Source organism: Prionailurus bengalensis, chromosome D3 (genome assembly GCF_016509475.1).
Source record: "Prionailurus bengalensis isolate Pbe53 chromosome D3, Fcat_Pben_1.1_paternal_pri, whole genome shotgun sequence".
Lineage (NCBI taxonomy): Eukaryota > Metazoa > Chordata > Mammalia > Carnivora > Felidae > Prionailurus > Prionailurus bengalensis.
Window position 1 is genome coordinate 93,848,063 of NC_057356.1, and position 15,462 is coordinate 93,863,524.

General features: G+C 63.0%; 1 protein-coding gene across 9 annotated transcripts in view; it reads left to right on the forward strand.

Annotated features, from left to right (window-relative positions):
* NFATC1 (nuclear factor of activated T cells 1) overlaps positions 1-15,462 on the forward strand; it is a 105,351-nt gene that overhangs the window by 9,744 nt on the left and 80,145 nt on the right. For all 9 annotated transcript variants that reach the window (XR_006294030.1, XM_043559126.1, XM_043559130.1 and 6 more), the window contains exon 2: positions 4,018-5,113. Coding sequence is in view for 8 of the 9 variants with exons in the window: in XM_043559126.1 (XP_043415061.1) it covers positions 4,018-5,113 (1,096 nt within the window). In the remaining variant the exon portion in view is untranslated. The remainder of the gene's footprint in view (positions 1-4,017; positions 5,114-15,462) is intronic.

Genomic DNA, 15,462 nt, shown 5'->3' on the forward strand with positions numbered 1-15,462 from the left:
AGGCATGTGGCTTTCCGTCTGTCATTTGTTTAATTAGGGAAAGTTGTGTTTTAGATGAGTCTTTTTTTTTTTTTTTAATGAGGCTTTTTGCTTTCTCTTTTCTCATTGACTCATGTTTATTGACAGTGTTTGGTTTACATAAAGTCCCCTCGGCAGTTCCACAGCCCAGGCCCATTGTCTGCTCCTCCTGGTCTCTTCCAGATCCTTCTAGAAGACGGCGCTCCTGGGGCACACCGGTCAGACCGGCCGCGCCCCCACCCGCCGTTTCAGCCAGAACCCGCCTGTGACCCCCCGCACGCCTCCACCGGCTGTGCAGTCAGAACCTGGGGCCCAGGCACCTGCTGGGGGGGGGGGGGGCGCCCAGTCCTGCTCGGCTGTTTGGTAGGATTTGTTTTTTAACTCTTCGATTACCTTCTTGCCAACAAATGCTAGCTCAATTGTGGGCTCAACCTTCCCTCTTTTTTACGTTTATTTTTAATTTTTTAAGGAACCTCTGCCCCCAACAAGAGGCTCAAACTGACGACTACGAGATGGAGAGGTGTTCACTGCACTCACTGAGCCAGCCGGGTGCCCCAACTCTTAAACTGTGGATGCACCGTTTTACTTTTTTTTTTTTTTTTTAATTTTTAAAAATTTCCTTCTGAGAGAGAGTGAAAACGAGTTGAGGAAGGGCAGAGGGAGGGAGACAGAATCCCAGGCAGGCTCGCATGCTCACCGCAGAGCCCGATGTGGGGCTCGATCTCGCGGCCCTGGGATCCTGAGCTGAGCCCAAATCAAGGGTCGGCCGCTCACCCGACTGGGACGCCCGGGGAACCCCACCCATAGTGCTCTTTTAACCGGGTCAGGGAATAGAGGGATCGGTCCATTAAACTTCCTTTGAGGTCTAGACAGCCTGGGAGCTGGTGGGGGGCCCGTCACAAGGGACACCACTTCCTTGCCGGTGACCCAGCACGTGGCTTTGTGACACACATTTGTATTTGTGGCGTTTAACATTCCCCCTCAGCCCCGCGCCCGGTGCTCTGTCTGCTGGAGGCGGTGATTCCCTTTGAAATGAAAACACGTTCCTCACCGAACGCTGGGATGTCATGTGCGTCACGGGTCCGAGGGCTCTACGGCAGGGCCCACGGTCCGTGTGGGTGTGAGCGCCCCAGCCACAGGCGGGCCAGGGCCTGGGGGCCTCGTCCACCGGGAGGGTCTGGCGAGGTGCCCCTGTCGTCGGGACGTTGCCACCCGGAGCACAGAATGTCGAGACCGCGCTGGTCCTGGGAGCCCTTGGACCTGAGCCCACAGGCGGGCCACACAGTCCGAGCTGCTCCAGGGAAGGCAGAGCCCCTCATGCCTGTGGCTCAGGGCTCGCTGGGGGCCCCCAGGGGTGTCTGGCCCCCCCGAAGGCCAGAGGGGGCCGAGACCACAGGAGAGTAGCAGCGTGGCTTTCTCGGTGGTCTGGGAAAGTGTGTGTCTGGACAGGTGTGACGGCGGCGCGGGCAGGTGGCGCCCAGGGCGCGGACGTGGGCGGGGATGGGGCGTCTGCAGACCTGCGCTCACTGTCCTGCGGGCGGGGGCTGCAGGCGCCCAGAGAGGCGTGTGCGGCCGGCGCCAGCGGTTGTGGGCTCGGCGCTGCCGGCTGGGCGCCTGTGGCAGCCCAGGAGGCAGGGGCTCCGTGGCCGGCAGCGAGCCGGGTGCCGGGGACCAGGACAGCCGAGCGTGTCTTTCACTCACACTCAATTTTGCAGTCTGCCAAACACACTAACGTCGCTTCTTGACGTCTGATTACTAACACTCCTGTCCTCTGAGTGTGTAAAACGGACTCACGCTCTCCTTGCTGATATTCTGCTTACTGATAACGATACTAATACGCGGGGAAACGTGTTTAGTACACGAGAAGGCGTGTGGCTGCGAACAAACGTTTTCTGCTGAGACCCCGTTCCGTGCGGAATGGCCCGGGTGTTGGCGCCCCTGCCGCCCCTGCCTCGTCCTGTCTGCTGAGGATCCAGAGTCTGGGTTGGGCCCTCCTTCTGGGGGCTTGTCCCCTCGCGCCTGCCCGGCCCCTCCCCCTGATGATGTCCCCCTCGGGCACCTGTGTGGCGGTTTGCCGGGTCCGGGTGTGGGGATGTGCACACGTGTCCCCGGGGGACACGGCCGCCATGCCACCTCTTCCTCAGGAACCGTGACCTTCTCCGGGAAGTTCCTTTCCAGGGTTGTAACTTCTTGATTTTTACCAAGACTGTAATCGTATTTGTAACTTTTGATTGCAGTTCCTGTGTTCAGGTGTCAGTGGCCACGTGGGGAGCATGGGACACGGTCCCAGGGCCGGCGGCCCGCGTGGGCCCAGCTCCCCACCTCCTGCCCTGGGGAGACGAGGGGCTGGTCTTTTCCCCGCCTTCAGCGTCCCGGGTCCTGCTTGCCCGCAGGGCCGTGGGAGCAGGTGGGGACCGAGACAGGAGGTGGGCGGCAGGGTGGCTGGGCCGTCCGGACGGGATTGCGTCCTGTCGCTCCCAGCGTCCGGTCTCCCCAGGGGCAGTGCTGCTCTCTCTCCCTCGGCAGAGCTCTGCCCACGCTGCCTCCGCCAGGGCGTCTTAGCACCGCTGCCCGCCGAGCACCTGGGGTGCTCTCTCGGGAAGGGGGTGGGCCTGCGCGCTCTCCCCAGGCCACCTGCGAGGGGCCTGGAGGAAGAGAGGCCATTTGGGGAATAGCAAGCAGGTTTTCCCGGGGGGCATTCAGAGCAAGAAGGCAAGAACTTCTTGGGAGCAAGGACGGCAAGAGCCTGGGTCTCCAGAGAGCGTGGTTGAATGGCTCCTTCTGGAAAAAATAAGAACAGCTGTAGACCCTTCCCTATTTAGGGTGCTAGACTGCTTCCTGTGAGCAAATACGATGGGGCTCGAACCTGTACTTTGAGACCCTTGATTCTCCAAGGTCGGTCCGTGTGGGTCTCTGAAACACAGCACAGGGGCGGCACCCTCGTCGAAGGGAGTGTCTTCCAGGCGGCAGTGCCCTTAAACCAGGGGACGGTGTAGGGTTCCATGCGTGCGTTTCCATTATTCAGAGACTGTGCAGTACTCCTCTCCAGGCCAACAATAATGAGGCACCAAGATGTGGCTCCAGAAATGTGGCTTTCCTGTTAAAAATGACTAATTACACTGGTAATGATTTTTTAGAAACGTTTTTCATTGAAGTTATAATTAGCATATAATGATTCTTAAATACAGCTATGTGCCACTGTCATCTGCTTCCCAGGCCATGAGAGACCCCAGAAAAGGTTTCTGTCGGATCCTTGGGTGTTATGTCTGTAGCCAGTAGTTAGGACATTTGACAGCGATTAGCTCATTGCATCTCTTTACATGTCCAGGTTCCTATAGCTAAAACCCACCCACCCGCCCACCTGTCCATCCACCCATCCTTCCATCTACCCACCCACCTATCGATCCACCCACCACCCATGCGAACGTCCAACCGTCTACCCACCCCTCCTTCCACCCACCCACATTTCCATCCACCCATCCATCCATCCATTTGAACAAACTGAGGACCTCATCTGTGCCGGGTACAGTCATAGGCTCCGAAGACAGCCAGGAAGCAAGCTAAACTAAAGCAGGCAAGGGGTCCTGCTGTCACGGAACTTAGTTCCTTCTGATCAAAGAGGTGATGACCGAGGCGATGTTAAGTGCCGAGGAGAAGAGATCGACTGGGGTGTCTGCAGGGAGAGCGGTTGGGATGGGGACCGAAACCTGGGGGGGGTGGCCGGGGAAGGGGGCGTTTGCGTGGAGAGCGGAAGGGAGGGGGGAGCGGACAGCTCTCTGCGGGCAGGAACTTGGGGCAGAGGACGGCCAGTAGGAGCGTGAAGGCGGTGTGAGGTGCAGTGGGTGCCCTCGTGCCGCAGGGCGGAGAAGGGAGGGGAGGCGGGGTCGGTGCCCGGGGTCCCGGCCCGGGGCTGCGCGGCGCCGACGGGCTCGCCAAGCCGTGCGCATGCTTTCTGACGACCGGCCCCTCACGCCGTCTTCTTCTCTGGCCCCTTTCTAGAGCACTACAGTTATGCACCCCCCAGCATCAGCACCGCTCTGCCTCCCGGCTCGGCTCACCCCTCGCTGCCGGCTCTGTGCCACGACCTGCAGAGTGCCGCCCCGGGCATGCCGGGCGCTGCGGCCGGCCAGCCCCCGGGCTACGGGGGGGCTGTGGACAGCGGGCCCTCCAGCTACCTCCTGTCCTCCGGCCACATCCGGCCCAACGGAGCCCCCGCCCTGGAGAGCCCCCGCATCGAGATCACCTCGTACATGGGACTGCACCATGGCAACAACCAGTTCTTCCACGATGTGGAGGTGGGAGACGTCATTCCCAGCTCCAAGCGGCCCCCCTCGACGGCCACCCTGAATCTGCCCAACCTGGAGGCCTACCGGGACCCCTCGTGCCTGAGCCCGGCCAGCAGCCTGTCTTCCCGCAGCTGCAACTCTGAGGCCTCGTCCTACGAGTCCAACTTTTCGTACCCCTACGCGTCCCCGCAGACGTCCCCGTGGCAGTCGCCCTGCGTGTCCCCCAAGACCACAGACCCCGAGGAGGGCTTCCCCCGTGGCCTGGGCGCCTGCGGCCTGCTGGGGTCCCCCAGACACTCGCCCTCCACTTCGCCCCGCACGAGCGTCACGGAAGAGAGCTGGCTGGGGGCCCGCACGTCCCGGCCGTCGTCCCCCTGCAACAAGAGGAAGTACGGCCTCAACGGCCGGCAGCTCTCTTGCTCCCCGCACCACTCGCCCACGCCGTCCCCGCGCAGCTCGCCGCGGGTCAGCGTCACCGACGACACCTGGCTGGGCAACAGCACGCAGTACACCAGCTCCGCCATCGTGGCCGCCATCAACGCCCTGAGCACCGACAGCACCCTGGAGCTGGGCGACGGCGTCCCCGTGAAGGCGCGCAAGACCGCCCTGGACCGCTGTCCCTCGGTGGCGCTCAAGGTGGAGCCGGCCGGCGAGGACCTGGGGGCCACGCCGCCCACGTCTGAGTTCCTGCCCGAGGAGGTCCCCCCCTTCCAGCACATCCGGAAGGGCGCCTTCTGCGACCAGTACCTGTCGGTGCCGCAGCACCCCTACCAGTGGGCCAGGCCCAGGTCCCCGACATCCTACACCAGGTGAGCGGGGGTCGGGGGCGTGCAGGGTCCGCGGGCGGCGCAGGCGGCTCCTCGCGGCCTGGTGGCTGCGGGTCGGGATCCGGGTGCCCGCGGGGCCGCTGCCTTCTGGCGCTTTCCGGGACGCTCTCGCGGCCGCGGCAGCCTCAGGGTCTGCCGTTAGAAGCATCACGCGTTCCCTGGGCCTCAGCGCCCTTCTCCCCGCGTGGCTGTATTCAAATCTGCTTCTTGTAAGGACACTCTCAAACCTCGTCTTCACTTAGTTATCTCATTAAAGGCCCCGTGTCCCAACAAGGCCACGTTCTGAGCTGCTGGGGTGGGGTGGGGGGGGCTCCCGCACGTGCGTTCACGTGGGGACCCGCCGGCCGTAAGGAGGGCGCACATGTGTGCGCTCAGCATTTTTCCATAAAACCAAACGATCCCTGTTTGTGTGCTTCCCTCCGCTGCTCACCCGCTCCCGTTCTCCCGCCTAATTGCCACCGTGGCGTCGCTGCAGCTGGGGCCTCGGCGCTGCGGTTCCCCAGAGCCGCAAACCCCGCTCCCCGCGGTCCTCGGAGAACAGCGCGGCCTCCCGTCCCGGGAGAGCGGCGCCCGCTCCCCGCAGTCTGGCGACGGGAGCTCAGGCGAGCGTCTCGGGCTGTTGATTTCACTCCTCAGCGGCGTGCGGGCTGCGCCACTCCGCCGGGTCCCCTTATCCAGCCCGGCGTTTTTATTTTTAACTAAATAGCCTTCCCGACAGGTGGGCCACTAATGCCGCCTGGCAGAGTGCTTTCTGCACCTCGAGCTTTACCGGCACGGAGACGGGCTTCCCTCGCAGCGCGGGGCGCCTCCCTGGACGCCCCCGTGTGTCCCGTGTCCTGGGCTCGCTGTCCCGTTTCTTCCGTCCCTGTTCTGTGGGAGGGCGTTCCGGAAGCGACACTGGGGAGCGGCACCCACTGGCTCCGGCGAGCGCGTCCGCAGCATCGTTTGATTCGGAATCTGCCCTGCTCAGAGCCCGTGTCCGCAGCGAGAGCCTGGGGTGCGGCCGCAAGGGGTGATGGGCTCGCGGGTGCCCGGCGAACCCGGCTGAGCCTGGAGAATGTTTGCGGTGGGAAACCAATATGGCGTTGACTGGATTCTTTTTTTAAATGCGTATTTATGTATTTTGAGAGAGAGAGAGCGCACACGCGTGAGCGAGCACGGGGGGAGGGGCAGAGAGAGGGAGAGAGAGAAGCCATCCTGAGCGGGCTCCGCACGGACAGCCTGACGCGGGGCTCGATTTCAGGATCCGAGGGATCGTGACCTGGGCTGAACCGACCGAGCCCCCAGGCGCCCTGTTGACTGATGGCCTGTAGAGCGTTGAGCTGGTGGATGCTGCCTTCCTGCCAGCGTGCTGTTTAGGGTAGGAGTCGGTGACGAGAAAACAGGAAAGCTCGAATCACCGCGGACTTTTCTTGACTCGTGTCATTTCTGTCCCAGCTTCTACTGTGCACGGTACAAGGCTTAACGAGCGGTTGTATTCAGTTATCATCAAAACAAATGTATTTCAGCACCTGGATTTAACTCGTAAACATGGGAGTTTTAAAAATCCATTTGGAGGCATTTAAAAATTTTTAAGAACCTTTTATGCCTGCTGTCCTCTCCATAATTTTCGAGTAAAAATAAGACTATGTCCAAGCCAACGGCCATAAGCACACAGGCTCACATATTATAGTCACATATTATAGACCCTGAAGGCCACGGTCTCTCACTGGACTCCTTGGGCCAAGGCCACAAGCATAAAGGAAACCGTGGCTCAGGGTAAAGCGTGACGTGTCGGTGACCCTGTGTGCCGGTCTGTGCCCTGGCGGCGTAGGCGACAGACATTTGTTTCCCGGGGTCAGAGGTCAGGGCGCCAGCGGGTTGGCTCCTGAGCCCCGTCTTCTTGGCTTGTGTCTGTCCAGATGTCCCCTAGTTACAAGGACACCAGCCACTGGACCAGGGCCCACCCGGTGACCTCACTGTAACGTGACCCCACGTGCAAACACAGTCACATTCTGAGGTCCTGGGGTTAAGACTCCGGCCCAGGAATTTGGGGGGGATGCAGTTGAGCCCAGGGCACCCGACGTGGCCTCCGCGTGAGGACGGCAGGACGCCTTCGACGATGGCTCCCCCTTGGAGGCTCGCTCAGCTGCGGGGCGTCTGCAGGAATGCGGGTGTCCCTGGCAGGTTGCTGTGGGTGCGGACCAGAGGAGTCCGTCCGTCTGGTCTGTGCTCAGGGCCCCGCAACGTGCCCCTGTCACAGCGCCCGGTTGGGAGCGGGGGAGGGCGCCCGGAGTTCCTGTGAGCTCGGCGAGCAAACACGGCACGTGGGGGGAGGGTGGAAGCTAACCTTTCCCCCTGTTTTGGTTTCACAGTGAAATATGTTTCCTGGTCCCTTGTCCTGTTCCCATGCTGTCCTGTCGGCTGGAGCCCCAGGGCAGTCGGGCCACAGGGATAGGCCGTCGTACCCGCGGGAGAGGGTGGCCGCATCAGGCTTCCTGTCCCACTCTGGCCAGCGCCTGGGACGTCAGCGGGGTCTCGGCTGTGCAGCCCCGGGGCCGAGTTTGTAACAGTCTCTGGAGTCTGGGATGTGGAGAATTCATCACAACAGATGTGCTGGGTGCACTTTTAATCCCATCCTGCCCGGAAAAGGAGCTTTTTAATGAAAAGTGTGCAACACTAGCCTTTCCCAAGAACTCTGGATGCTGTGGGATTCTCTCCCTTTTGAGGTCTTCTTTTGTCCGTACATTTATGGCAACCCCTCCGTGCAGAGCGTCCTGATAGGCCCACGGCAGTCAGAAAGGATCCTTGGTTCTTGCTACACTTGAAAAAAATGTGACACTAGCCATAGTGTTTCATAGAACTTCATTGCTTTATAGTTTTGACATGTTTTAGAGTTTAACAGAACGACACTTCTGTTCTCAGAGCTTGGGAAATACACAGAAACTGCATCAATGTGTCTGAGTCCCTCTAAAATCTAGAATTTTCTAAGTCTTAGAGGCAGGCTGTGAGCCTCTTCAGAAAGGAGAGGGTGTTTGCAGTGATGATGCCAGTGATAACCGCTTCCCAGGTCAGCCTAGACTCCATTGCTGAGGCAGCTGGTGTGTGTGCAGAGGCTGGGGGGGAGGGGGCGGGTGTGCGGAGGCGGGGCGGCTGGGGGGGCGGGTGTGAGAACGCGGGGGGGGGGCGTGTGCGTGGAGGCAGGGAGGCTGGGGGGGCTGAGTGTGCGGAGGCAGGGGCGGTGGGTGTGCGAACGCGGGGAGGCAACGGGGGGCGTGTGCGCGGAGGGGGGGGGGTGGGCGTGCGCGGAGGCGGGGAGGCTGGGGAGGGCGGGTGTGCGCGGAGGCGGGGAGGCTGGGGGGGGCGGGTGTGCGGAGGCGGGGAGGCTGGGGGGGCGGAGTGTGGGGAGGCTTGGGGGCTGAGTGTGCAGAGGCCGGAGGCTGGGGGGGGTCGGGTGTGTGGAGGCGGGAGGCTGGGGGGGGCAAGTGTGTGGAGGTGGGGAGGCAGGGGGGAAGGCAGGTGTGCGGAGGCGGGGAGGCTGGGGGGGCGGAGTGTGCAGAGGCGGGAGGCTGGGGGGGGTCGGGTGTGTGGAGGCGGGAGGCTGGGGGGGAGGCAGGTGCGTGGAGGCGGGGGGGGGGGGGGGGCGGGTGCGTGGAGGCGGGGAGGCTGGGGGGGCGAAGTGTGTGGAGGCGGGGAGGCAGGGGGGAAGGCAGGTGCGCGGAGGCCGGGAGGCTGGGGGGGGCGAAGTGTGCAGAGGCGGGGAGGCTGGGGGGGGGGGGGGGCGGGTGTGCAGAGGCCAGAACGGAATGAACATCTGAAGGCCTGACTTACAAAGACACTAGCTTAGGCTTGGTGACTTCTAGACGGTAGATGTCAGAGGGCAGCTTCTAGAGGCTTTCGCGGTGGCACGAAGGATCTCAAGTTTCGGTGGGTGCTCTTGACTCCTCGGGTCACTCGGCGGACCTGGCGGGTGTCCGTCCAGTCAGTGCACAACCGCCAGTGTTGGGGGTTGCCTCTGTGCGCGTGAACCCCTTTTTTTCTAGGACAGGCTCACGGGACGTGTCAGCTTACAGGGTCTTAACGCCTTCGGCTTCTGCACCCAGAATCATCTGAATTTGCCCTCAAAGTGGCGTACTTACGTGAGGAATATAGACGGATAAGGAAACCGGTTTTGGAAGCGCAGAAGCGTTCTATTTGAGTTTGTTTCAAAAATTGTGTTTCTGGGCCACCTGGGTGGCACAGTCAGTTAGGCGTCCGACTTCAGCCAGGTCACGATCTCGCGGTCCGTGTGTTCGAGCCCCGCGTCGGGCTCTGGGCTGACTGCTCGGAGCCTGTAGCCTGTTTCCGATTCTGTGTCTCCCTCTCTCTCTGCCCCTCCCCCGTTCATGCTCTGTCTCTCTCTGTCCCAAAAAAAAAAAAAAAAAATTGTGTTTCTAAGTAACGTCTGCATCCAACGTGGGGCTCAAAGCCGCAACCCCGAGATCGGGAGTTGCACGCTCCACGGGCCGAGCCAGCCGGCGCCCCTAATGCGATCTTCTGTAGCATCAACTTCCCACTTGCAGAACTGAATTCCTACACGGGAAACTTGGCTCTTTCGATTTGAGCTCTTGAAGAGATTCACTAGGGGGCCAGGTCACCTTAATGACCGTCTTTGCTCAGAGCTGAGCTGGGTCAGGGACCTGGGGAGGCTGTGCGTCTAAGGCGGCGTGCTTGACATTTCTTTCAGGTTTTTGGCTGCAACACAGGTGATTTTCATAGCGTCCCCGGCCCTTGTGCCCGGCGTTAGGTGCTGGCTTCTGGAAGTCTGTCGACCCCGACTGATTTTATGTTTTCTGAGTGTCTCAGAGTGTGTCCTAGCTTGGCGTGAGATTCACCTGTAGGCTGGTAACGCTTGGGACCATCGCGGTGTCCCGGGGGTCTCGCCCCTGTCGCACCCCTGTGGGAGCCCTGGCCCCGCGCCGTCTGTGCTCAGGCGGTCTTGGGCCAGCCCGCCGGCGTGTCGGCATGTGTGTGGCTCGTGGCACAGCAGCAGGCCCCTGGAGGAGGCTCGCCGACACGGAGCTTTAAGACAGGAGGGAGCCTGCTGGGCCGTGCCGTGGGACCCCGTGGGGACTCTGTAGGGTCCCCTTTGTGCTGGCAGGACGCAGGTGCAGTCGGGGACGCCCGTTAGGGCCCTGGCTATCGAGGGGCAGAGCCAGAACTCGGCCCGTGACCCTTGACCGCTGCTCCCAGGAGACGTGTCGTGGAGGGCGGGGTGGGCGTCGGGACGTGCCCGGAAGTGACGAGAACGCGTCCTGCTACAGGACGCTAGCGCGCTTCCGGGGCGGGCGGACGCCCGGCACACAGGTCCCGGGGAGGCCGGAGATTAACCTGAGGCCCAACCCCTTCCGGGGTGAACCCGGCATCTAGGGGGGAGGATCCAGGCGCCGGCTGTCCCCGTCTGGGACGCCGAACGCGCCGTGTCTGCCTGCCACACAAGCGCGTGGGCCGAGAGGCCCGAGCTTGAGAGGCTTTGCGGAGACCCGGGCCTCGGCCTCTCGTGCGGGTTCTTCTCTCTGCTTTTACCGAGCTCACGGCCGACACCTGGGAAGGTGCTTCGCGGCCAGTACTGCCTCTGCCTTGAAAGGTGAGCCTGCCGTTGGCGAGCGTAGTTAGCGGCTGTGTGGGGGCGGGGAGGGCAGGGCGAGGCGGAAGAGGCTTCTGCCCACCTCTGCCATGCTTGTCCCGGGTGCGTGTGCAGGACGTGGCCCTTAAGTCAGACCACCGAGATCCGGACCCTGGCTCATTTCATAGACCGGTCAGAGGGCGGGAGGAGTTACGCGTCGAGTCTGACCTGTGCCTGGCCTGGTCCTGCTCCCGTCTGTCCCGTGCACACGGGGCCTTCACGGGACCCCAGTGCGGAGATTTCCCAAACAGTGGGAGCCCTGCCGGGAGCAAGCGTCCCGTGACACCCTGTGTCGGTGACCGCAGACAGATCAGAATTGATCTCTGCTCCGGCCTTTCCCTCTGAGGAGAGGGTGCGGGAAGGGGGTCGTCCACCCCCGGTGTGCGGTGTGGCCTGCCGCCAGGCCAGCTCCTGCCAGAGACCACGGTTGTGCCAGAGACACATTCAGGACTAGACCTTCCACGCAAAGCAGTAGGACCTGCTTGCCCGTGTTGTTTGGTTTCTTGAACAGAAACTACTTGCGTATCACGATGGGGTTCGCTTTTTTATAAATAGTTCTAAACCGTCGTCTGCGAGCTGGGACACACAGTATTCGGTCAGTTTTCAGTAAACAGGCAACTTGCCTAAGGTCTCGCTTCTGACGCAGGTGGTCTGTGCCCTGCGTGCCGCCTGCACGTGGGCCGTGGGGCAGGTGCATTTCCGGACGAGGCCGCTGCCCTGAGAAAGTGCACGCAGCAAACCCCACCTGTCAGGCTGCCTTCCGCTCCGTGCTGCAGGGACTCGGGGGCCAGGGCGTCTCTGAACCCCGGCGCCACCCGCACACTAGGTTCCCGGCTCTGTGGGCACTGATCCCTGCCAGCCCCGGGGGGAGGGGCAGGTTCTAGTCCTAGCGTAAATAAACGCTTCTCCTCCGTAGCTCGAGCCGCCCACGCAGGGACACGCAGGGTGCAGGAGCAGGGAGTTACCGCGTGGTGCTTCCGTGTTCAGTGCGGTGACAACTGTACGACTTTATCTCCGCTGCCGTGTTGTTGCGACGGCCCGTCGAGGCGGACGGTCCAGGCCTTTCTCTGGTGCGCAGGCCGCTTGTAGGTTTGAGTGGACAGTCGCCAGAATGTGGTGGTTCATCCCAGTGCCCGTGATCTCACACACGGTGAGATCGTGCCCAGTTCTCCAGCCACGTGGCAATGCCTCGATTTCCCTCGGCATCACTCCCCACAGGTGAACGTGGCCATCTGCGGGGTGGGGGCACGGTGACGAGTGCCCCCCTTCCACCGGAGCCTGGGGTCCGGCAGGGCTGTCAGGGGCGAGCACTGTGGCCTGAAAGCCTAATGTGCCCCTCCCCAGGGCCCTGGACCCAGGCCCACAGAGCTCCTTGCTGTGGGAGGCCGTGTGTGGCGATTTCCCAATTTAAAATAAAAGAGTAAGAAGCCACCAGGTCCCGTAAGGTTCTGGATGGCACGGCTGCTCCCTGGAGGGCTCTGTGCTCTGAGGCCACATGCGGATCGGGGCCCCCGTGCTGGCGTCTCGTCCCAGCCGGGGCCTGGAGCTGCTCAGCTGCAGGGTGGGGTCTCGGTTCCCATCACGGAGGGGCGTGCGGGCACATGGGCCAGAGGCAGAGGCCGGGGGCGGTGGCCGATGCTTGCAGAGAAGGGGCCGTCAGCTCTGGCCGAACTGGGGACAGGCGCCGGGACCCCCGCAGGCAGGGCCCGGGACCACGGTGATGTGGCCGCGGCATCCGCTGGCACGGGGCTCCCGTGGCCTGAGCACAAGGGCTCGGCCCCAGACAGCGTCCCCGGCGTGAAATGCTGCGCTTGGACGCATCCCTGACGCGCATCCTGAACCGCTGGGTTTCTAACTTCACGTTAGAGAAAGAGTGGTCGCTATTTGATGAGTATCCAGGCTGCGGGTCCCCTATTGGAACTGAACGCATTGAGCGACCTCGGCCGTGTGTCTGTCCCTGCCCGTCCCGCGTGCTCCGCCCGGTGGGAGAGCCTGCTTCACGGCACCTTTGCACCCCAACCTGCGTGAACTGGGAGGTCCCGAGTCTCTCGGTTTTTATAAGCAGCGTGTGGCTGGTGGTGTTCTGCTGCCCGAGTGCCACAGGGAGAGGTGGTCTGTGTCCACACAGGTCCAGTCTGGTCCCGGGGGGGCGGAGCGCAGGGGCAGGAGTGAGGCGCCAGTACAGAGCTCCCTTCTGGGTCGACGGTGGGTCCCTCGTACTTGTTTCCGTCTGCGTCCGGATTTCTGGACAAAGCCTCCTCCTCTCTGCCTCCCTGAGCAGCCCCTGCCTGGTGGGACCGTGGGGAATCTCTGGCATTACTGGATCGGTCTGGGCTGTTCTGGAGGGCAGGGGGCTGGCGGAGGCCGTGGGCTCTGGGCCACCCCTCCCCATCTGAGTGCAGGGCGGTGAGGTCAGGGCACAGTCTGTGGCCGTGGGGGCCGTGGAGGCGTGTCTGCGAGTTGGGGGCAGAACGCGGGTGATGTGGGTGCCCCGGGAGCTAGAAAAAGCCCGGGCGGTGGGACTCCTGAGGCAAAGATTATCAGGGAATTTACCGAACGTGTCAGTTTAGAATCCGGCACGAGTATGGAGTACGGCTCGCGCGCCGTAGGTTCCCAGTTTGTGCTGAGTGCGAATGGAGCTCCTGACTGGACACAGCCTCCCTGGGCTGCTGAGCCTGCACACGGGGCACAGGGGCAGGTCAGGGCCGAGGAGGCGGTGTCGCTGTGGACGGGCCTCCTGGAGGGGGTCCCAGGACCGTCACGGGACGCGTCGCCAACCACGGGGAGGGGCGGGGTGGGGGCAGACGGCTCACCCGGGAGTCTGCAGACGGTGGCCTCCCTGTGCCTTTCCTGCATCCTCCGCGTGACCGTCCTCCCTGCGGCATCTGTCCCAGGTCCTGCTCCGAGTCCCCCTCCGTGACGGGGCAGAGGCAGCCGTCGGGCAGCGAGGGCCCAAGGCTCCGGGAGCAAAGTCCTGTGCGAGGTCTCCCCCGGACTTCTGTCCCCGCAGAGGCGAAGCCCCTCCTTCCCGGGGGGCCACCCTGTGGGCCCCGACGGTGGGCGCTGCAGGGAGGACGTGCGCAGGGAAGGGCGCCTGGCCCTGGAACGCTGGTGGGCGGTCAGCCGGGGTTTCATCACGGGTGGACCTACCTGTCCCTTCCCGACAGGACTCAGCCGCCCTCCGGGAAGGTCGACCTCTCGGGTGTGGGAAGAAGCTTCCCAGCCCAGAGCCGGGCGGGGGCGGGCGGGCCTGTGCCAGGACTCCTGTGTGGTCCCGGGCGCACCCTGTGCCCGGATCCCGGGCGAAGGGCCTGAGAACCGCGCTGATAGCCCGCTTTAAAATGAGAGGGAAAACCAAAATAAACAGATGAGAGGAGAGGAGGCCTTTGGCCGCGACCCTGAGAAAATGTGTTGTGTTAAAACTTTGATAATTTCATTTTCCTTAAGTTTCGATTGTCCTTCCTTTGGGCGGGCCTGAGTCCTGCCAAGTTCAGAGTCTACGGCTTCGGCTACTCTAGGAAAATCGGGCTCCTAAAAGCCGTTACGGCCTCTTCTTCTAAGCGCTCAGTACCTGTAAGCTGTGGGTACGCAGAAAGAGACGCGGATCGCGTGGCCGGGCCCCGAATACCACAGCGGCCCCGGAGCACTGTCGCCTCCCGTGAGAACCCGGCCCCGCCTGCTACTTGGTACCGCGGAGAGCCGAGGACGCGTGCGACAGAGTCCCCGCCGTCCCCTCCTGGCCGTCCCACAGCCCAGACGTCGCATCATCTCATCTATGCGTTCGGCGGGCGTCTCTTTGGAGCCACGGCCCCGTCGGCCATCAGGGCGTCCCCCAACCCGGGCCGGGTCTCCCTGGTGCCCCCGTGGTGTTGCTTTGCGGGCTCTGCTGTCCTGGGTAGTCCCTGTTGTGTTCTTTGTTTCTCAGACTGGCGCCGAATTCGGTCATCTGGCTTCGCGTTTTGGCAAAATGGCGAGTGCACGCCCCTCGGGAGGCAGACGTCCGGTGTCCTTCTCCGGCGTCAGTGGTCGCCGACGAGGTGATTTCCATCCAGGGTCTCGGGGCTTTGGAGGTCTGGCCTGAGCCCTGCCGTGGCCCCGCCAGCCATGGGTCTCCCAGAGCGCCGGCCGGGCGGCTGACTGTCGTGTGAGCCGCGCTGAGGCTTGGAAACTTCTGTGCGCCCCGGGCCCTGGCAGGAGCAGTGCGGTGTCACCGAGGTCGCCTTGGTTTTGAGTTCCAGTGCAAACAGCCCCCCGCCCCCCCCCCCCCCCCCCCCCCCCCCCCCCGGGCCTCAGCGGTTCTCCCGGCGGCTGGGCCTCTGGCTCGTCGGGTCCCCTGCACAGAAACGCTGGAGGGCCCCGCAGAAGCCACGTCGCTGTCCGGCTTTGTGTGCGAGGCGGTCAGGGCACCACGTGTCACCGAATACCTGTTAGGAACGGGTGCTGTGACACGAGGAGGCTGTGTTGTGCAGCAAAGCACAGATGTGTGGCTCGGCGGACGGCCCTGCGGACGGTGCTTCTGGGCAACGTCGCCGAAGGGAAGGGGCCGTCGACAAGGTCCTGCGGGGTCTAGAGACGCCGGCCTCTGCCCATGCGGCCCGCGACTCCGGTGAGGGGCGGAGCTGGCGGTCCGGGTGGGAAGGGCTTCTCCGGGGTCCCGGGCCCGGCCAGGCAGACGCAGCTGGGACCC